The 23,370-nt window shown below is 42.5% G+C and overlaps 2 protein-coding genes across 6 annotated transcripts in view; one reads left to right on the forward strand and one right to left on the reverse strand.

The window, feature by feature from the left end:
* MED12L (mediator complex subunit 12L) overlaps positions 1–23,370 on the forward strand; it is a 152,601-nt gene that overhangs the window by 48,626 nt on the left and 80,605 nt on the right. The window lies entirely within an intron of this gene.
* On the reverse strand, positions 465–10,016 carry P2RY14 (purinergic receptor P2Y14). Its single transcript, XM_030495056.1, has 3 exons — positions 9,968–10,016; positions 3,886–3,976; positions 465–2,079 (listed from the first exon to the last, which is right to left on the reverse strand). Exon 3 carries the CDS (start codon positions 2,059–2,061, stop codon positions 1,048–1,050), a length of 1,014 nt encoding a protein of 337 aa, XP_030350916.1. The 5' UTR covers positions 2,062–2,079; positions 3,886–3,976; positions 9,968–10,016; the 3' UTR covers positions 465–1,047.

The raw sequence follows: 23,370 nt of genomic DNA on the forward strand, positions 1-23,370 counted from the left end.
CCTCCCTCTCTTTCCTCCCTCTCTTTCCTCCCTCTCTTTCCTCCCTCTCTTTCCTCCCTCTCTTTCCTCCCTCTCTTTCCTCCCTCTCTTTCCTCCCTCTCTTTCCTCCCTCTCTTTCCTCCCTCTCTTTCCTCCCTCTCTTTCCTCCCTCTCTTTCCTCCCTCTCTTTCCTCCCTCTCTTTCCTCTCTTTCTTTCCTCTCTTTCTTTCCTCTCTTTCTTTCCTCTCTTTCTTTCCTCTCTTTTCTCTCTTTTTTCCTCTCTTTTCTCTCTTTTTTTCCTCTCTTTTCTCTCTTTTTTTCTCTCTTTTCTCTCTTTTTTCCCTCTTTTCTCTCTTTTTTCCCTCTCTTTTCTCTCTTTTTTCCCTCTCTTTTCTCTCTTTTTTCCCTCTCTTTTCTCTCTTTTCTTTCTTTTCTCTTTTTCTTTTCTTTCTTATCTCTTTTCTTTTCCCCACCTTTTCCCCCCAGTTGTTGGAATAGAGCCCTTCTGTAAACTGCACATTGCCTTCAACTGTTTGCTTTATGGAGAGTGATTCCCCTCAGGGTCTCAATCCTCTTCTACAGGCTGGTGCAGAGAGTCTTATGCTGAACCCCCTTGGAAGGATGCTCCTTCCAATGGGTCTGTGCCAGGTGAGATGGAGCGATCAGCTGTTCCTGGGCCCTTCAGGCTGGTTTGCTAATCGTCATGTGTGTTGTACCTGACTTCTTGAGAAACAACCGCAAAGCAGTTTGGTTACTGTGTCTGTCGGAGAATCCTTCCAGTGAACTGTGGCCTGGAGCTCCGGAATGTGGTTCAGTTACTCCTCTCTTTTTCTTTGAGATCCAGATAGGTCATATCACACCATAATGCAGTCATAGCATCAGCTGGAGTAGCATGTAGTGAATATATTTGCAATGTGCAGTAATGTTTTTATACAGAGAAAAACCAGTTAGCATTTTATTCTGAAACCTTGTTTCTTTTTATTGCTAGTTCTTATCTGTTCAGTTTCTTTGAGACATTTGCATTCTTGAATAACCTTCTTAAACATGTATTATTTTAATGACCTGAACCTACACGATGTTTATACTTTCCCGAAGTGTATTTGATCTTTTGCATTTAGAAATTTCAACGTCACTTGAAGTTTTTAGCTTGAGATGCAGTTTTTGATACAGCTTTTCTTTAAAGGGTAGGCAGAGATAAAAATAAATAATGGGATCAAGGCACACATTTGCAGCAGACAGTACAAGAGTAAATTCCTTTGCATAGAACAGATTTTTTTTTGACTGGCAGTTGAATTGTGAACTAGTTTGACTTAAAGTATATGGTATTCTGCAGAGGTGATAGGGTACAAAGCAAATGACAAATACAAACATGATACTGAATATATTACGGCTGGTTTTTCTCTTGGTCACATCTGAGTTCCTTCTGAATTTTTTATAAGAGCTATATATTTTTTTTGATATAGAAGTGTAAAAAATGATTAGAAGAAGAAAAACAATCCAGAAAATTGCTGTGCAAATATAACTTGACGCTTTGTGCCACTGTCTGCCAAGCTCACTTTTAAGACCTATACATTTTCTGGAATAATTTTCTTTAGTGATTTCATTAGTTAAAATCATATTTGGAAATGATATAAACATTAACAATAACCATATGATTATAGAGACCATCTTACTGTAGTTAACTGTGTGAACAAAAGAGGTGAATAAAGGCTTTACAATTTTGTAGTATCTGTCGAAACCAATGAGGCCAAAAAATGTTATCCCAATATACATGTTTGTATAAAAAACAACAGCAGAGTATCTGCACACAAACATGTTGAGCTGTGGAGGTGCAATTTCTGAATCAGCAAGAATTTTGAAAGGAAATGTCAAGCTCATTAGGAGGTCGGCAACAACAATGTTTTTGAGATAGACAATAAAACTCTTTTTGCTAGAAACATAGAGAAAGACCCATGCTGCCACACTGTTCAGCGAGAGTCCTACTATGAAAATTAAACAGTAGACCAGGGGAATGACTGTCTTGGTTATTACTGTGCTGTGACTGCAGTTGTTTCCCGAGGAGTTTGTGCTGGTATTGAACATCTTACGGTATCTTTGTTCCTAGAAGCAGAGAAAGATTATCTCTGTAAGAAAAAGTGGTGCTATGCTTTCCATTAATTAGTATATCATTTCTACTCTCACTTCAAAATAAACTTGGCATACTCCTCAGAAATGACCACATTTCCACAGTGTATCATTTCCAGCAGGGATGCATACATAGTTTGTATTTTCCAAGTGGTGCCATCTCACTTCTTGATGCTGCTGTTCTGAACAGAGAATCCAGTTGCTTCTCTGTTTGACTTTAATCCCCTGTCTTCAAGCCCTGTGCTGCCCCTTTCCTGTGTGTGTAAGCCTATGCGTTGTGAACTAGGAGGGGACTGAGCCACAGTCAGTCTTTAGAATGAGACTCTAAATATGTCTCATTAACCCTTAAGAGTCGGTATGTATTTTTAGCAGTGGTTTACCAGGAAGCATGTGAGGGATATGAATATTCCTTGTACAAGTGTTCTGTTTTGTATTCAGGCATAAAAACACGTTTCTGTTCGTCAAGTGTGGTAGTATGTAGTGTATGCTATTATTTTCTAATGTTGACTTCAAAGAAACCTGTATGTGCAGCTAACACAGTTTGCTTTAAGCTTTTAGTAGCATGACACACAGGAGCGTGCCTGTGTGTTAGCATAACATACAAGCCAGAGCTGTCCTCTAAAGCCATTCAGATTTAAATTTTAGAGGATCTCCAACAAGAAATCACATCTGCTGTCTGCTTTTCTTTGACAGAATGTTTATGGAGGTGGATTACCCTCTGTAGGGAAGACTGAACAGATATAGATATAACGCTGCTGTATCTGGCAAATGAAAATCTAGGCAACTGGAAATAAGAGCTACAGAGCTGGGAAAAAACCCCCAACCACCTCGTCTTTTAGAAAATAAAGAATTTCCTTATTGCCACAATTCAGAGTCCATAGCTGATGCCTCTGTGTAGCAGATTGGAACCTGAATGCAATCTTGCAATAACTAGAAACAGAAATTTTCTTTCAAATAGGTAAAATTGTTTCTTGGTATACGGTTTTCTGTATCTCTTTTTCAGACACTGTAAAGGCTGCCTATCTTAGGTGCTGTTCTGAAACTTGCATGGATATGTGGAGCAGGCACTACCTGTGATCATACTCAAGGCCTGCGGTTAATCTTTTCCTCATAGTTCTCCTACATGAGGACCTGCCATCCCATCTTTATGTCATCAAGGCATTTGTTTTTGTTTGGTTGGGTTTTTAAAGGAAAAAGATGGTGTGGAGAGCAGGTGTTATAGCTACTATACGAATAGGTGCTTTAGAATTGGGAAGTAATAATAGGTAAGGTTTTGAGTGATATTGCTAAAACCTCCTGGAAAAGCACCAATAGCAAATGGCAATTTTATTTGAGATGGTAACAATATATATTTAAAACCCCTTCTCTTCCCAGTGCTGTCTGCTGCGTACGTGTTCTCTTCCTCCTGTCACGCTGTCTAGGCAGGACCTTCTCTCTGCATATGATGTGTTTAGAACTTGTTCCTGCTCTGTAGGGTTTCCTGAAGTGGAGTACCTGGAAGTGGGTCTTTCTATGCTTGGACCTAGTAGCAGATATTAAATGGCTTAGGAGGTTCATGAAGTATTTCTTGTGCTGAGGCATTGTACAACAAAAGAATATTTCAGAAGTGCGTGATTAGAAGTGTGGACATTAAAACTTTGTAAATTGTATTGTGTCTATGCAGCATGGAAGACACCCTAGACATTTGATACCAGCAGATTTATCAACTAGCTGTGGCTGAGAAGGAGGGCAAAGTCCAAGCTAGACTCTGTAAATCTTTCAGTATCAATGGCATGTCCTTACCTTTCTTGATTTGACTGTTGTAGTGCTCTTTGTTAAGGGTTTAGAGTGCCTTCCATTCTTAGGCACAGGTCTGCTGCTTGTGCTGGGAGACCTACGTGAGAGACAGGAAAATACAGTTGTTAGAGTTGTGTATCATAACATAGTACAGTGTAATTCTGCAGCACTGTGGGGTTCCCTCAGTGCCATGCCTATTTAGACTGTCTGAAGATTTATACTGCAGGCAGACATCAAAATTGATTAAGGATTGAGTCACAGAGCAGTCATGTTCAACGTGACCATGTTCAGCCTACCATGTTCATCACTGTATGGATAAAGCAGAGGCTTTTGTATCCCCCCTGCCGTGCATCACATCGTTTGTGTTCAGGATCAATTTTATCTGATCTTTTTGTCACATAGTCACATGCTCAGCTCTTTCTGAAAGGCCTTGTCCATAATGCTCTGAATAATTAATCATTGGAAGCAAACACTGTCGCCTCGCTAGCCTGTTCCTTCCATCAGTTGTGGGTCCTGGTGTGGATCCTGTAGGAGCCATGGCGATGTGATACCATGAGGTCTAACTCCTGTGCTCTGGTAAAGAATCAGTCTAGCAGGGTCGTGACCTGCTGGCTTGTCATCACAGAGATGGGTTGTGTGTAGGTGGTAGAAGGCGTGCTTCCACTTCACAGAGGAGCTGTCCTTTCATGCTTCCTCTGATTGCATTCCTGTTCAAGCTGCCCTTAAACCTCCGTAACAAGAACATCCTCTTCTCTCGTAAGAACTTGCAGGGGCTCCACCAGGTGATATGCAGATTGAAATGAGCACAGATACTTACCCCTTGTTCCACGTTGGGGTTCATCTGGAAACTGAGAATACTCCTTATTTGATGTTAATCAGTGGGTCAGTTTAGAACCTTTTTGTCCAAATGCTATTTGGGGTGATGACTAACCTTAAGGATTCTTTTTATGTTTTCTCCAATTCTTAAAACATTGCTGTTGTTTAGCTTCTGTGTAACTGCTGCTGTTTGCTGGAGTGTGTTGGAGGGTGTGTATTAGCACCCAGCAATTTGTGATTTGTATGTGAGAACAGCCTTCCATACCTGAGCATCATTTCATGGTCAAATGCTCAGTCCAGTGTAAGATATATTTATTCTAATATAATAATATATATAATATAATAATAGATAATATCAAGTAGTTGTGCAAATCCAGTAAACTTGATTCACCAAATGAACAAGATTGATTTAGTAAAATATATCAAAGTTTTGAACTTTCTCAGTTTGCAAATAATGTTGTCTTAGCAAAATACACAAAAGAGAAGTTGCATAAGCCATTAAAAATGCTTAGTTCTTCTGTATTCAAACTCCTATGCTATCATTTGTTACCCTTCAAATATCATTAAGGCACTTCTTCACTTCCGTAACTTGGCTGTCAAATTCCAAAGTTCACAGCTGCTTTACTGAACATAATAATATTTACAAGATTCTTTTTTTCTTACCCTGACTGTAACAAAGGTTCTCTAGGACTCAGTGCACATTTTAGCTATTTATGGAAGTTAATGCAGCTGCTTGATAAATAAATACACAATGCCATTACTGGGTCAGGAATCGTTGACAGCGGTCATTGTCCCCAGAAATCTTTTCTGAACTGCAAGCTGGAGTTTCTCAGGGAAGATCACGCCAAAGGTTATCTCTGATGTTAGAAGAAATGTAGAGAAAGAGGAAGTGTGCTACACAAACCACAGCAATTGTGAGTTGTGTTGAGTGGTGCTGAAAGAAGAATTTTTTTTTTTTTTTTTTTAGATTTTGTGGTGGTTTTTTTTTTGTTTTTTTGTTGTTTTTTTTTTTAAGAGTGTGTCTAATGTGGTTGAAATATTGGTAGTGGTCTGAACTTGCAGTCCCAGCGGTGCTGGTATAATCCGGTTGGTAAGCAGCCCCCAGTTTGGATGCGTGTCCCTGGCCACTGTGGAGCAAGCTGCCTCTCCGCTGTCTCGAGCTGAGCAGAGTGTATGGCTGGACACCAGCTGGAAACCAACAGGGCAGGATGCAGTGGGGCTTCTTGGGGCTTGAAGGGGCAGGCAGGCTCTCTCGTTCATTAGGAGCTGGACCAGCAGAGGGAGATAAAAGCAGGGCCTGCAAACTGTAAGGTTGCTCCCTGAAGGTGCTCAGTGGGCTGCTGAGGGGTCAGAGCTGGCAGGGCCAGGCAGGGGCTGTCCTAGGCAAAGTCCTCTGTCCCTGGCTGGTTCCCAGCTGTGTGTGCTCAGGACTGGTCTAATCCTTTTCTGCATCTCCACTAAGGCACTGACCTGGCAGCTGATCTGGGGTTGGTGTGGGGCAGAAATGTTCTGGAGCCATGGTTGTAATTGCTGGTCTCCTTTGGAATGCATTTTTTGCAGTGACTGTGGAGATATGTTGGTACATTTGACCTGCGAGTTTGCCAAGAGACTAAAATTTTTTCATTTTTCTGTTCTTATTATAACATCTGTGATAAGGCAATGTCTGGATTTTAATACTTAAGAGAATAAAAGTATGCAAAATACAGCGTACTATTTCAGCCCTTCAAAATGGCATATTGGGTGGTAATTCTTGTTTGTCATAGATGCATAGAATTTAGGATGAATAGTTGAATTAGGATGACAGAAAAAATAAAATAGCATTCCTGTCACAGGAGGTAGTAAGCGAGTAACTGTGAGATAGCATTGTATGTGCACTCAGTGCACGCTTGCTCTGGTGTGGCTCAGATTAAAAGGGGATCAGTAAGTGTGGCAGTAACTTCTGGAGGGTCTCGGTTGCTTGCTGCTGTGCCTTCCAGCCCTTGCTTTCAGGACTACTCACGTCTGATGTGAGAGGACAGAGGGCTGAGTGAGCCATGTTTCTACTCAGGCTGCTCCTCAGTGTCCTGGTGAGAATAGCGTCCCCTGTGAGAGTAGCTGAGAAAGGCCATGTGTCCTATGAAGGTCGCTGCTGCTGCGTCCCCATGAGTAACAGTGTCTTCTGGCAAGCCTTGGTGGCAGTATGGGTATGTCCTGTCTGCAGCTACAGTTAGTTGAGTGGAAGAACAGAAGTGTGAACGACTCTTTACATCTTAACAGTATTTTTGATCCAAAAAGGCAAATTCAGGATTATTCTAGTGAGGATGTTGCTTTCGGTGATAGAGGGAGGTATTTTTTTCATGCTAAGCTATTTTTTTTACAAACTCCTGACTTTTTGAATGCGGGGTGAATCAAACAAAAAACTGAACTCAGAGCTCTTCCAATTTGGAATGCTGTCCTTTAGGGCTTTCTTAACATCCTGCACCAGTCCTGATGGTGCTCTTGGGGCTTGTGAACTATCTGCCTTTGTGTACTGTCTGCTTTTTTCCTCCTGTGTGCATCGCATCCCCAAGCCCTACACAGTCACCCCTTCTGCCAGTGTCCCCACTTAGCATCACTAATGCCTGTGCAGGGACCACAGCCCCTTGATTGATCTAGCAGACAGGGACCCTGTGACACCTGGCAGGGTGGCAGCACCCCGGCCGTCACTGCATCCATCCGCTTGCAGCCCTTTGCTTTGCACTGGATTGTGCATTCTTCCTTGTCTCTCTACTGAAGAGAGCAGCTGACTTGCTCAATTTGGAATAAATTGGCTATATTATCTAACCTTTACAATGTCATTTTAACAAAAAGCATGAAATAAAGCTGTGACATCTCTTTGCTGGGACTGTATTTGCCCCTGGCTGGCTGTGTTCTTTTGGTTGGTTTTGTAATTCTTGGATGGGGGTGTGAAGGTTTGAATGACTTTTTATAACACAGCCAGTAGTCATAAATCCCTATGAATTAATAATTGTAATTGTGTTTCTCATTCGTTATATTTGCAAAAACAACTCCCAAGCTTGTAAATTCAATGCATTACAAACATTTCCTGCCAGTAACTGGGCTGAAAGGAATCCCATCAACACCTTTCAGAAGTACGCCGTATTGTGGTGAAAATCTTGACTTCTTCACGATTGTGAATGAATTCTCATTTCGTTGGATATGAAACATCTGTTTCTAAACCTGCTGCAGATCTGAGTCCTGAGCTTCTGTTCTTATTACTCCCCTCCTTCCTTCCTCTCCCACCCATCTGCTCAACCTTTAAAAAAAGAAATAAATGTTGCAAGTGGACATTTTCCGGTGACCCAGCAATGAGGAAAATGAACATTTCTGTCCTCAGGTTAGACCAAAGCAGAGTCATGCAGGGCGCTGCCCTGGCAGGAGGCAGGGGCACAGGTGAATATGGTGAGTAGAGGTGACATGGGGAAGTGCCAGAGCCTTGTCACCCCATACCTTCGCTGGGACTTGCTGGGGTGTAGTCTGGCTGCGCCAACAGCCTCGCTTTTAGTGTGTCACCCTCCTGCATGGTGCTTCTGCAGCCTTCACAATCAAAGCTTAAGTAAAAGACTTACTGCTGTTGACTTGGCAGGCGAACGCACCACGTAAGGTGGCACCGGATAGTGCAACAGTGTTTAGCATTGGCAGCATTTTGTAACAGATTTTCCTGACCAAAGGTATGATCAGTTAGATCATACATGATGTTTTCTTGGCATGTACGATTAGTTTCTGGTGTTCTGAAGGACAAAGCAAGTGAGGAGAGCCAACAGGTATCAAGAGCAGCTGTAGATAAGATTGTTTGTTTCTTGTTACAATAGCAGGTTCTTTGAAGGGCAGTGCAAGTTCCTTTGGTTGCAGCATGAGGACACTTCAAGGGTACAATTTTATTTCTGTCTTGTGAAACTCACCAGCAATTGTTTAATTTCTTTTTACTGTCCAGAAGTCCCTATGCTACTTTTGAAATTTGAAATTTAACTGCCTAATTTTCCTGATAAATTAGATTTTTCATTCTATTTTTTTTATTTCTGATTTTCTAACAAGGGTCTAAATTATTCTAACCCCACAACCTTTTAGCATTAAAAGATAAGAGCGTATGATGTATCTGTGCAAACCCTGGTATTCACACTGAAACTTGAGCAATGCTTTGGGCTGTTTGCCCAAATGTAGATTTTTCAGACGTAACTCAAATATTCTCTTTTTTTCCTTCCTCCCCACACACAGATCCTCCCTATCTCCCATCAGTTATACTATCTTAATTAGGGTGTGGTGGACATAAGAGGAAAAGTTAGGACCAGGGTATTAGGAATGGTCAGTTCATAATTTAATATTAAAGGATTAAACAGACCAGCTTTTAGAAGAAGCTTTTCTCTCAAATTTGGAATTATTCTAGTAGGAGTATGTGTTGTGGTTTAACCCCGGCCAGCAGCTGAGCCCCATGCGGCTGCTCACTCCCTCCGTCCTGATGGGATGGGGGAGAGAATCAGAAGGGTAAAAGTGAAAAAACACAGAAGTGGAGGTAAGAACAGTTTAATAAATAAAATAAAACAGAAATGAAAGGGAAAATAACAAGAGAGAGAAATAAAACCGAAGAAAAACAAGTGATACAAATGAAACCCAGTTCCTCACTGCCTGCTGACTGATGCCCAGCCATTCCCAAGCACCAGCCCCTGGCCAGCTTCCCCCCCTTCACATGCTGAGCATGATGCCATGGGGTCTGGAATATCCCTGGGGCTGATTGGGGTCAGCTGTCCCAGATGTGTCCCCTCCTGGCTTCTTGTGCCCCCCAGTCTCCTCATTGGCAGGGCAGCATGAGAAGCTGGAAAGCCCTTGACTTGGGGTAAGCACCACTCAGCAACAACTGAAACATCGGTCTTATCAACATCATTCTCATCCTAAATCCAAAACACCAGCACTCTACCAGCTACTAGGAAGAAAATTAATTCTGTCCCAGCTGAAACCAGGACAGTATGTCAATAAAGCATTTTAATGAATAGTAGTTTTATTGTCCTAAAACTGAGTATTTAAAAGACGTAAAATCTGGCTCAAGTAAAAGAAATTGTTCCCTTTAATGCTCTATTTTAATAGTAACATAGTAATATTATTACTGTTACTAATAGTAATATTTGATTTTTAATTCTATTTTGTGATGTTTTACACTGTGTTTTACATAGTTATGTTTCCTCAGCCATAAATTAAACCAAATGTAGTTGCTTTAGAAAAGTATCTTTTGCCATGATATACAGTACAGAGCAATCCTTACCTGCAAGTCAGCAGCCCTTGGTGCAGCTTGAGGCTGTTCCGTGTGTCAGCCGAACAGGTGTGGGAGTTTGCCTTGGTTTTCTGTATTTATTTATAGTTATGACTGCGCATTTTTGTTCCAAGTAATCTGTTTGTGGTTTGTATAATGCATGGGTGATTTCCTGTTCACCATATTTGTACCACAGTTTAAAAAAATGAATTATAGTGCTAGTTATTAAAAAATTAAAGAAAATCTTTGAGAGCATTGGTAACATACAGAAGCATGTAATGAAAAGGCAGAGTCTTTCACCTGGAAAGAAGTATAAAATTGCATGTGGGGTCCCTCTTCAGCTACGAAGCAGATTTACAGAATAAGCCCTTTACAAGTGCCTTGTAATGTAAACCACCATAAAAACTGTGTAAGCTGCAGGCGATTCTGTTATTCACTGGCTGGAGCGCAGTGTTCTGTCTCCTCTGTGTTATCCATTGGCTGCTCCCTTCCAGCTGGACAGGCTTTAGCTCTTTAAGCAAACGCCTTGCAATATTATCTTCATTATCTGCCTTGGTAGTGATTGTGGGTTGGAGCGTGCTGGGTGTCTGCAGGCAGAAGGCTGAAGAGCTGGGGAGTTGTGCCTTGCTGCGTGGCCAAATGTGGTTGAGATCTCCAGGGCTGCAGATGGCCAGTGCTATTTTTGTGTACTTAGACATACTTCCATGAAGTTCAGTGTTGAACTGGTTTCAAGAAAGACACATTCGTGCAGTTGGCAAAGCACTAAGTGATTTTAAGTTGAGAGCTGGTGTTTTGTTTTCTTAAACTGTTCCCAGGCCTGGCTGTGACCTTTCCTGTGAAGCTTACTGCCTGGAGAGCTGCTGCCTTTGTTAATGGGAAAGTTCTGCATTGGAGTGCATGGGCTTACGCTGGGATTGCTCAGGGCATGCTCAAAGGCTAAGATGTATTCTTGGGGTCTGGGAGGAATCTTTGGTGTATGTCTTTCTCCTTTTTATTATTCTTTTCTTTTTCTTTTTTTTTTTTTTCTTTTCTTTTCTTTTCTTTTCCCCTTAATCCCTTGTCTATCTTCCTCCCCTCCTGTTGTTCCCATATATTTACTGGGAGGCTTTCAAATCAAGCACATGGTAATGGAAAAGCTATGAAGGTGAGAAAGTAGTATGTTCTGAGAGAGATCTGAGATTTGGGCAGATAAATAGAGGTTTATATGTTTGTTTAAAAAAAGTGAAATATATAAGTTGCATACATTAGTGTTGTTAAGCATTTAGTACATGACTTGAGCTTTACTTTACAGACCGTACCCAAACCCTTTGTTAAATAAACAATTTCCTCATGGACTTTCCTTCTGTGAGTGTTTATCACCTTACAAGAAGGGGCCCAAAGGCATGGACAAATGAACATACCTTCTGCTAATGCACTGCTGCTATGTACACATTCCTTACTTAGAGCCAGTGTGTGTTCACCTGAACCTGTAGTGCCTTCCATCCTCCAAATTTCATTGAATATTTCCCTGTGAAATAAGGGGGTATCTTCAGAGACAAAACTGTTTTTACAGTATTTTGAGTACTCTCACCCTTCTCTTATTTCTGAGACTCCCAGGTCAAAGCCATAATGGTCAATTATTTGTTGCTTTTGGTTTTGTTTGGATGTTTGTTTCATTGATGGTTTTTATAACTGCTTTGTATTTTGTTTCCACAGCAGTCTGAGCATTCAGCCTTTCTGGAAATCAGAACCTGAGCTCTTCGGGTCTGGTAGGCAGGTGCTGTGGTGTGAAAGTTTGGTTTCAGTTACTTTCTTGTGTGTCAGAGGCTGGGGCATGCCTTTGTAACAGGAAGAAGTGGTAAGTACCAAAGGTTGCAGGTTTTAACCCTCCTCCTGATGGCCAGCCACTCTTAGAGGAGCACTTGCATGTCCCTTAACTCTTTTTCCTCCTGCCTTGCACCCATGTCACAAGTGTAACTGTTTCAGCACATCCGCCCAGTGTGACCTGCCCCGTTTCATCCCTTGTGCCAGCTGCTGCCCTGTGTGTGTGCGCACACACGTGTACATGCCCAGTGTCCTTGTATGCCTAGGCCCCATGTGGGCCCTTTTCCCTCTCTCCTGGGGAAGGCTTAATGGGACCATCCTCCCGCTTTGCTCTGGTGCCCAGTGCAGTGGCACAGGCTGGGAGCAGCTGGGAGGAGCCATGTTGCTCTGAGCACTTTGCCACACTGAGGGGTTCTGCCAAGGCTGGTGGGGGGCCATTGCTGGGGCATGTTCACCTACCGAGGGTTTCGGGCAGTGGGCCTTGGAGAAGCCTGTTCCTTCTCCTGTTTGTCATAGGGTATTATTTTAACTGAAGCACTTTTTGGAAAAATATGGTTTCTGTTTCCGTTCTCATTCTCATTCCAAATGTGGAAATTGGCTGGAGACGAATCATGCCTGTGAGCTGGGAGCTCAGTTTTACACTGTGAGACATGAGTGGCAGCACAAGCTATTTCTTCTCTACAGCTGGGCTGCAGTCCTGTGGTGGCAGACCCAGGCCTTGTGCAGGGTGGGAGATAGCCTAGGGTCCTGGCTGTGTGGTGGGAACACAGCTCTGTGGGGGGAGTGTGGCCGTTCCCAGCCTGTGCTCAGGCAGGCGTCCAGCTCTGCTCCCACTGGGGCACAGTGCCACCATCTCTTCGAGAGTCCGCTGCCACAAGCCAGTGACAGGGGCTGCCTGAGCCATGAAGCGCATTCCCTGGAAGCCTTGCTGGAGTTGGCTGCTCTGGGACAAGCCTCCTCGCTCCGCAGCACAGCCGAGGGCAGCCCTGCCCTGTTGGCCTCTCCTCTGGCAGACCTGCTGCAGCCGAGTGAGGATCAGGCAGGACAATGCACAAGGCTTTTCAGGTGTTCCCTGGAAGGCTCCCAGTCAGCCACCTTGTCATCTCTATCCATCCATCCTATTGTCATTTTTTGAAGCAAGGACAAGAGGGATGGGTCAGATAAGGCTTTGTTTGATCACAAGTGGTTTGTTTATAATTCAGTCTAAAAAAAAAAACCCCTTTTGTTGCTGCCCTTTTTTTTTTTTTGTTTGTTTGCTTGTTGGTTTTTTTGTTTTCTTTCCTCTCTCCAGAAACAGCAGCAAAAGTCTCAGTATCCCTTTTTGGGACCAAGGTCAACTTCCAGAGTGTGACCCACGACGAACTTTTTCCAATAGCTTCCTCATCTAAGCCTAAAATTAAAACAAGCAATGTTCCGTTTGCGTCTAGATGAAATCCTTTCAGAAGAGGAAGAAAAGTGCAGTCTGCCAAGACAAGTGCATTTGGTAGAGAAACATAAAGTAACAGAAAAGAGAAACTTCTTGGCAAAGCAAAATTATCCACCAGCTTCAATTAATCTCTCCCTCCTGAGGGCAGTTCTCTCTTTATGTGCAGCACCACAGACTTTCTGTTGGAGGAGGCCAAGCAAAATGGAAAATTTGAGCAGTGAGGAAATAGCTTAAACATTCAAAAGTTATTGCCGTTGTTTGAAGCGATTGAGCAAAAGAACTGAATAACTTCTTTTGTTGATTCATCAGAAAATCAGGACTTGAGCCTGCAGCCAACAATTTGGATCAGATTACCAATCTTTGTGCGACAGAAATAGTCTTTCCTCTGGGCTAATGTGGCAGACTTGTCACTGAAGGACTGGGCTCTGGTAGAGTAAAATGCCATACAACAAAACTAAGATTCTTGGTTGAAGACTGAGTGCCTCAAAGCAATTCGCTCTGGCAGTGAAGTCCAGAAGCACAGCCCAGGCTGGTAGGCAGCTTCACCAGGTGTCTTTCAGCTTTAATTATCAGTGCAGAATGGGGAGCTTTTTTCTGCTTTCTTCTCCACACCCTCCCCACCTGACCACTCTCCGAGGGTACCAGCACACAGGCTACAGTAGCAGCAGCAGGGCTTTTACCCTGTCTGCTTGAAAAGAAGCCGAGGAGGTAGTTACAAAGCAGTTTGAAGACAACATCAGGATTTTCAAGGGAGGCTGCGAGTCTGTTACGGCAACAGGCAAAGGGGTCAAAGGTGTTACGCTGTGGCAGTCCCTGCTGCTATGTTTATGCTGTTTTTGTTGTATAGGCAGATAGAGAGGAAGCACTATTGTTTGGTATATTATTTCTATCCCCCAATTTTTTTATTTTCTAGTTTTCCCCAAGTGGCCCCAGGCCACCTGTGTGCTTGAGGTGAATGTGCACCGTGTTGGACCTGAAGGTAATGATGTGATGTGGAAGTGGGAATCCTACCAGAAGAATTCCCTGGTTTTCTGGAGATGGCTCTTATGCTTCAGCACATCCAGGGCTCATTAATGTTACTTGTACATGCATGAGAACAGAAGTCTTTTCTGCTGCATCTGTGTTACCAGTGTTAAAGTGTGTCAGGCTTACTGCAGGTGTGCTCAGGTCATGCCAGGAGATATAGATGCACAGAACCCTTCCACGCTCCTGGGTACAGAAAGCATGAGCTACATCTAGCTCTTCTTTACAAGGCAGAGCAATTTATCTTCTGTTTTTTTCTGAAGTGTAAGGTTCCTTCTTGGGCTGGTTAACTGATTACAGTCCAATCATAAGCCTCCATCCCTGAATGACTCAGCAATTTGATATATTTAGATCTATAAAGTAGACCTCTCCTAGCTAAATAAGTGAGCACAGGCAAGTGATCAGGAGTGCTTATGCTTACCTTGCAGTACTCCTGCCTCAGGGAAGGCAGGGCTCAGACTGACCGTCCAGTAGCACAACAGGTGAGCTCCCTGGTTCTGCAGAGCAGGAACTGCCCTTTCCTCTGCATGGTCCAGTCTTGGGACTGGTTTTCTGTGCAGTCTCACTGCTCTGGTTAGAGGGAGAAATGCATCACGCTTATGTTTTCATTCAAATATGAAAGAAAGATGATCTTGGATGTCTTTGGGATGCCATTGGTGAATAAGCACTCTTCAAGGTGTTAACTAAGTATTAGGTAATAGGCACATTTGAGTTCTCTACATAGTTGTGTGTTGTCTTTCGTTTGTTGAAGGGGTGTTGTGGTCTTCCAAGAAAGGTATTTATGGAGAAACCACTTAGTTTTATGTATGGTGGACTGTTAGTCTCTGGCATTGTAGCAGGTAGAAGTGTAGATACATATGAAATCCCTGCAGTCGTATCAAGACCAGGCTCTGGGAACTGCTTAAAAGATTTGCCATGTACTAAAGCAGTAAGTCTTATGCAGCTGTCATCTCTGGTTATGCATGTTGTCATCAGTCATGAGGTGTTAGTTTGTCAGTGGGACAGAACTTATGTTTCAGAGACTTTTGGCTCTTATTGAAAGCACATGGCCAGATGTGACCATAGCACACACCGACGCCAGGGCAGGTAGAGCTGAAGTAGAGAGCTGGAGGTGATCTCCAGTATGAGGCAAATTGTAGGACAGTTTTGATTGCATGCTTGGGCTTTCATTGCATGGTTATTGTTCCCTATTTGAAAGGCTCAATTTGAATTGAGAATCTGATTGAAAAATTCCAGCTTGCTTAAAGAGGATTCACAGTGCTTTCTAACACTTGGTTCCTTTCCTTGGGTCTCATATCTGGTCATGGGTTGTTCTTGTGCAGCCTAGAAATGGGGCTTTGATGTTTTAAGTAGATATATCAGTTTGATATATCTACTATAGTTGTGTGGATAGCCTTTCCCATCCCTCCCCCTGCTGCTGCCCTAGCCCCCCTCACTCCCACCAAAAGAAAAAACAAGAATGCTTTGAAACAGAAAGGGAAGCATCTTGTTCTTGTCAGCCTTGATAATGTTGAGAGAAAGCTGTCTGGTGTAATATGCATTTGGCAGGGCTGGCTGTTGCTTCTTACCTGAGTGTAAAGATACAATGAACAACACACGCATTTCAAGTTATTGCTGCCTGTCCTTACTTTTCAATGTTGCGTAGTGGAGTTCTGGAAGGGAGCACTTCTGGGGCTGGTGTTGGGTGAGTGCATGTTTAACAAACCGTGGTTTTGTACTGACTTTGTTTCTCTGAAGAAAAACAATTCCAGTACCACATTTACGACTACTGTAGACTATTATGTGAATCATTTATAATGAGTAACTCAGAATAACACTGTAAGCAGATTGACGCTGCAGTTGACTTCCACCACTCGCATTAATGGGGGTCTGGGTTTACTTTTGGAAGGCTGACTGGCTTCCTAGGAACATAGTGAAGACCAGGGCCTGATATTCCAGTGAACACCACATGCCTCTTCTTTGCATGGGCAGGCTTCATGTCAATCCTTAGTCACTGTTCCTAGTCCCATGACTTTTCAGAACAATACCCACTGAAATTTCATGAGGTGTTTTTAGAAAAATTTTTATTTGGCTCCACTTATATAATGTAATTGCATCCCCAGAATGAGAGTATGGGGAAGTTGTTAAATGTAGCCTGCCTTTGAATGGAATCTTGCATTCATTCTTTCTAGAGGGGAAGTTTCTTTAGGTTGAAGTCAAAAGTTGCCATTTCGTTTTTGCAAAGTCAAGGGTGGTTTTCTGCGCTTTGTAAAGTATTTCTGGCGAGTCGAACTCACAGTATTTAAAAATAAACGTAGATGGGCAGTGTGACCCTGCTGCTCTGGCCTGCAGTTTAATGCTGTAACTCACTGACTTTGTTGCCCAGCAGGTATAAATATAACCATGTTTGCCTTTAATAGTGAGTGAAGAACACAATTTTGTATGTGTTTGATGTTTTGAGGTAAAGGAGGAAAAGTTCAACCCTCAAAATGCACCTTTTCATGTTAAATGTTGAGAGCTGTCCCAGTGGCTTTTGATAGCCATCCTCTGTTCAGTCTGGTTAGTGACATTTCCTTTCTCCCTCTCGCTTTGCTTTCACCTATTGTGTTATTTTTCCATTTTGTTTATTGTTTGGGGCTTCTCGTCACTATCATTGTAGTTGAAATACAATACAAACACTTCACATATTATAAAGTTTGTTACTTAATTTGAACAGAGTGTTTCCACTGCATGGTTATGGCAGACTGTTGTCAGTGGAGTTTTATCAAAAGGCTACGTGTGAGAGTAGTTTTACATAGCTGTAAACCAGACATATGTTTAATATGCTCACATGCTCTCTTTCTCCAAAATCTAGTTTTTCGATTATTTACAACTTCATCATATTTTGATAGAAACATAAAATTGCTGAACTAACTCAAACCAATATACAAATTAACTCAAAAATCTGTTTTTGTGGTGGTCAAGAGTCATTGATTAGGAAGAAAATAAAAGAAAGTCAGATAGAGTCGTGCCCACTCCAGTGGTGCTCTTTCTATAAAGCACTCACTGGTTATAGGCATCCAGATACAAGGCCGGGTTAAGATGATGCTTTCCCATTTAGCTGATCCTAGGGAAAGGATGTACCTGCTGCTTCTGTTCTGTGGATCGAGCTGGAGGGCTGGTGCCAGCAGTGGTCCTTGGTGCTGCTCCCATGCAGAGAAGCTGCAGTGAGCTTTGGCTGCAGCAGTTTTTGAGCAGTAGAAGCAAAACATCACTTTCTAGGGGACCAGAAGTGAAGTGTCACTGGTCTTCCTCTCTGAAGATCATGAGTAGCCAGTGTATATTGGAAAAGGAAGTCAATTCTAAGAAGGCAAAGCCATCTCAAACACCCAATTGAGGTGCTAAAATGTGTGTATGATGTGGTTTCTCTCTGAAAAGTTCATGATGCAGCAGACAGTTCAACCTTCTTAGCCATTAGTGTGAAATTATTTAAAAAATGGTAATATGCTGAAAAGCAACAGAACCCGGGGGGGGCAACTTTGGGCATAACTTTTTCATACTTTATATTTTGAGATTACATCATTGTAGGATTGCCATATGGCACGGCTGTACTTTTTGGTTTGCAATGTCATTCTTAGTTCTAGTCTAACAATTCAAATCAAATTTTAACCAAGTGTGTTAGCCAAAGTGCTGCCTTCAGTAAAAGATTGGAGCGTGCAGCTCTCCATGTGAAATCTTCGTGAGTCTGAAAGAAGGAGAAATGCAGTGTTTTCAAGTGTAAGCTGCCATTCTGTGATGGATTAAATGTTGCAGCACAGATAATTTTTCACGTGCTTCAGAGAGAGGTAAGCAGTTTTCCAGGACAGAGGATTAAGAGCCTAAAGGGTGGGTGGGATGCCTCAGCTTTGTGTACAGTTTCACCCCATTGGAATGACTCTAGACAGCAGCGCAAACTAAAGGGTTGCTTTGTTATGCAAACATGGATATTTTTCAGAAATGCCAGCCAAATCTGATATTTAGGGATCTAAAGATTCAGCTGCTATTCCCAAAGGGTTAGAAAGCAAGCAGTGAGTGTGATTGCCAAAGACCCCTGCTGTATATCGCATACTTCTGGTGATTCAAACTAATAATGTATTTTACCTTTAGCTATACAAGTCATTGTCTTCCCCCCCCCAATCCAAAATTCCTCTGCTGGTCTAGTTGTCATTTTATGAACACAGTAATTTTAACTTTTTTTCTGAGCTGGATGCCTATGAAAGGAAATCTTTTTTATGGTCCTGCTGGTGGGCTTCTGTGTCAGAAATGGAGAATATGGATTCAGAGACAGGAGAAAACTGGCAGTGTATCAGAGCATAGCTGGTGACTGAAAAGGCTGATGGTGGCAAATTTGGTTCTTCATATGTCTGGGGACAGAAGTGCAAGTTGGGGTGGAAGCTCTGAAGCCTTTGTGAACAGGAGTGGGACTGACAAGTGGAGACTTGTTTTCTATTAAATGAAGGATCTTACCCCAACAAACCATTGCCGTAGATAAGCAATATCTGTTACTACTGATCTTCTTACAGATCTGTGACCTGTTCTTAAAACCTAATGAAGTAGTCAGTGCTTCCAACCACACTAAATGTGAAAATGCATAGATTGTATTAGATCTGTAGCCAAGCTCTAAGTTGGTAAAAGCAGGATGAACAAGATAAATATTTTTATAGACTAATCCTTCTAGAAGGCATGCTAATTACGAAAGTATTGCAGGACTGCTGGATTTTGTTTTTTACACTACCAAAGCTGCTGGCAAATACTTCCTGCCTGGTTTTGTTTTGCTGATGGGTAGATGCCTGTGGATCACTGTTGAACAGCCTTCTGAGGCCTTACAAGGATCTGTCTGAAACCGAGTCATCGCGAGTCTCTGACTGCATTGTGATGGCAGCGCTGTTGCTCACAACGCAACTGTTTTGCCTTGCAGGGTGGCACAGGTCCAGTGGGGAGAGCTGAGGCATGGGGCTGACACACACTTGAATAAGCCCAGTCACAGTTGCACTAGTTACGCAATTACGATTGCTTAATTCATGAGATTCTGGTCTGCACCAATACAGAGTCACATTTTTAGAACTTTTGGGGTTTTAGTTTCCTTTCTTAAGATCCTTAGGAAGCAGCACTGGTGCAAGCTACAGTAAAGGTTATTGCTAGAGAAACCTCGAAAGTAAAGGGTGTAATATACATAGTGACAAAAATCTTGCACAGGTAGTGGTCTGGAGTTGTCTGTAAGTACATGTTCAAATAACGTTTCTTCCAGAATAACCTGATGGCACAGAGAGTTCTGGCTGGGCTACCCAATTACAAAGTAATGCAGGGCTTCCTAAGTGAAGAAAAATTGCAAGTGTTCATGAATTGTGTGCTCCTTGCAGGCTTGAGTCTGATCGGCTGTTATGCCTCTGCCTAGAAAACCATGTTTTACATATACCATCATATAAAAAATGGGAGTCTCAGACTGCACAGCCAGAATTTACATACACTTCTATCCTGATGTGGTTCTCTGAAATGACAGTGATAGGTCAGGGCTGGAGACTTCCTACGCACTTCCTTGTATCTTTTTCTTTCAAGAACTTCTAAAGACCAAAATGCCATATCAAGTCCATACAAAAATTATTGGTATTTGGGGACTAGGATATTCTTTTATAATTAATTTTTAACCCTGGGAAAATACTTCACAAACAGCACCTTCAAAGGACTGTTGTATATGTAAGTGCGTGTATAAACCAGTGATAAAGGATTATCACAGATACATCCTGTCAAGATAAAGTAAACTTATTTTGGGGGTGATTTTACGGTGCTGTGTGCATCCAAGTCATCAGGCTTCAGAGCAGAGGTTCATCTGGCTGGCCTGCATGCGGGGAGTGCATGGCTGCGTCTTCCTTTCCCAGAGTGGGCTTTCATGTGGATGTCCTGCTGCTCCCTTGTGTGACTGCATTTTCCGGAAACTACTGGCTGGTTTATCTCTTTGGTCCCCTGGAAGGGCTATCTTTAGGCCGTTCTTTGAAGGTCATCGCCTCTGGTGCACTTGCTTTGAGTAATAGATTTTTTTTTTTTTTTTTTTTTTTTTGGTATAAAATTCTTAATAGGGAACAGCAGTACTTTCTCCTAGGAGGAAATCCTATGTCAATGTAGCTTTAAGTTAAAAAATAAGTGGATAGTGAGAAAGCATAGTATGTGTACGACCACATCTTGTAAGGAGAGTGTGTAACATGCTAGAAGAGATGTAGGTGGCCATCTGGTTGTGTCTTCAGCCATCGCTGAACTTCACCATTTGGTGAGCAAGCTTCACTGTTGGGAAAGGGGAGAATCCTGAATCCTGTGCACCTCTCCTTTGTGTCCCTGCTTATGGACAAACAGTGGGGTTTCCACGGAAGTAGCTCCTTGGGCTTTGCTGGAGTTGGGTAGGAAGCCCACCATCCACCTGGAAGAAGGTTATGATTCTGAGAGGAGTTTGAGCTCTCTTGCTCTGCACATTTATATTGAATCCTATAGCATGTGTGTATGTGTACATACATCATATATAGAAATGAGAGACTTTTTACAAAGGCATGTAGTGACAGGACAAGGAGGAATGACTTTAAACTGGAATAGGTTTAGATAACAGATTAGATATTAGGAAAAAATTATTCGCTGTGAGACTGGTGAGACACTGGCACTGGTTGCCCAGAGAAGCTGTGGATGCCCCATCCCTGGCAGTGTTCAAGGCCAGGTTGGATGGGGCTTTGAGCAACCTGGTCTAGTGGAAGATGTCCCTGCTCATGGCAGGGGGTTGGAACTAGATGATCTTTAAGGTCTCTTCCAACCCGAACCAGTCTGGGATTCTACTCTGCTATACTATATATTTAAAATATTGTCTAGTAGTCAGGATATTTGAATTTAATCTTAGGAGGTGTGTGCTTATTCTGTGATCTGCTTCTAATAGTACTTGGCTCAGTGAAGCGTGTGGGACACAGAGTCAGTTGTCTGTTGTTTATGGTGAGGAGGAGCTGGAGCATAGAAAATAGAAGAACCTGAAAAATAGAAAATAATGCAAATGGAAAATAGAAATTTGCATAAATAGAAAATAGAAGAACCTGGATGAAACCAGACATCAGGGAGACTGGTGGAAACCCATAGCCTGGCCGTGGTCAAGCAGCCTTACGTCCAGCAGGCTCATGAGCATTAGTTCCAATGGTGCAAGTGGTGACAGTTTCTGAGCAGTAGTGGGCAACAAAGATAGGAAAAGCCATCTTCATCTGTACCACAGTTGTTCTGCCAATAGTCGATCCACTAGTAATGGGCTTGTCTGTAGTTCCATCTGGTAAGGGATACAGCTGACTGTAGAATCCAGCTTCTCTCTCCAAGCAGATGTAAAACCTGTTGTAACGGGTCTGTGTGCCTTCTTGCAAGACAGAAGATGCTTTTGGGTGCATAAAGATAGGCTTTATAGTACACAGAAAAATTCAGCTCAAAAGGTTAATACTGGAGAAGGCTACAAGAAAGTAAAAATATGATGATACCTATCTATGTTGCATGCTAAGCACATCAGGGAACATGCGGTAGCATGAGCTGCCTGCCTCAGCCTCGCAGCGAGGCAGTGTGGAGGGAAGGGCACCAAGTGGGGTGGGAAAAAGCTGCAGCCTTATAAATAAAGGATCTTGTTACTGGAAGATTTTGTGTAGCAGCCTCCCTTAGGGGAAAAGACAGGCTGTGTGTACCTACCTGTTCCTGTAGCTGTGCAAGTGTTGCAAAGGCATTAGAAGGGGAATAGCGGCAAAGCAGAGACCAGAGGTGGTGGTGGTGTATGAATTTAACACAGCAATTATCGAGCACAATTTTACGAGCCATGAACCCTTCTGTGATTTACTATTACTTGCATCGTAAAAGGGAGACCAGAAGCACTCGGTCCTCGTTTTCTTGAACCATATAAGACCTGAAGAAGAGAGTCTTTGGTTATTAACATCTGCATGTGCATAACTGATCTTCCAGTCCTAAATATTACCATTTCACAAAACCAACCCAGGATGCTGCTCCATTTAATTTGGTGCTTATGAGAATTTACGCTATGCAACCCAGTCCCAAAAATGGTTCTCAGTATGGTTTTGTATGTGCATAGACCCCTAAGAGTACAAAATGACAAATTTTATTCCAGAACTTGTCTTTGTGTGAACACGGTTTTCCACAGAGCTGATTAAAAACAGGATTTATTCTGTGGTATTTTAGCCATTTAGAATACTTTTATATAAAGTAGGATAAAAATCCAAAATATCCCATTTTTCTTTCCAGAAGGTATCTCCCCTGAACAATGTAAGTAGTTTTATAATACTTGCATTAATCCAAATACATAATCAAACCATAATGCATACATGTCAACCTTTTCATCATGCATAAAACAGCATCTAAAATGAAGCTGTTAAGAAATAAAAACCAAACCTGCATTTCAGTAGAAAACATCATCAAAGGCGTTCTCATGCAGTATTTTATCTTGTTATTTCAGTGCTGCATTTCCAGGATTTTCTTGTCAAACCATTTTTTTTTTTTTTTAGTATTTAAAAGGAAAATCCTTATTTGAATGAGGTGCTTGATGATGGGTTGTTGCCATCTTCTGTTTGTTCAGTTGCACTACATTGCATAAGATGCATGTAAAAATTGATTACTCCAAACACCTATCAGTTCCTTACAATCTGCATTTTTTAAGTTGGCTGTTTATTTTTTGTAGGAGCAGCTTTTACTCTAAGCAAACTGATTTAATCCCTGGTGAAGTACAGGACAAAATTATTAACATAAACATTGTTCAGTTTACAGGATTACATGCAAACACATCCTTGTAGCCTAGAATGGCCAGATCCATCCTCCCTGCTGCTGCCTCATCCCGTTGAGGGTGTCTGAGGAGGTTGCCGCAGAAAGGGCGGAGGTGTCAGGCTGTGCAGTGCTGGAGCTGCCTGTGCTCTGCTCAGTGTGTGTGAACCGTGTGTGTGGCTGGTCTTGAAATGCTGTGAATTCAGGGTGGTCTCTGCCATCTCAAGGCAACTTAGTGCATGTCCCTATGTTCCGCTCCTCTGCAAATCCTTCTCCCAACCCCTGGGGAGCCTGTGCTTGCCCTGTCCCTGCCTTCCCAGCTGGTGTCCCTGGCTGAGCTGCTCTGAGCTCCTGGGAAGCACGGGAGGCACCTGGGACCTGTGCCCTTTGGTGGGAGATG

The sequence above is a fragment of the Strigops habroptila genome, chromosome 8, assembly GCF_004027225.2.
Source record: "Strigops habroptila isolate Jane chromosome 8, bStrHab1.2.pri, whole genome shotgun sequence".
Taxonomy (NCBI): Eukaryota; Metazoa; Chordata; class Aves; order Psittaciformes; family Psittacidae; genus Strigops; species Strigops habroptila.

Excerpts from the sequence above, each read along its gene's own strand:
- P2RY14 (XM_030495056.1), bottom strand. The coding sequence starts at position 2,061 with ATGTTCAATACCAGCACAAACTCCTCGGGAAACAACTGCAGTCACAGC.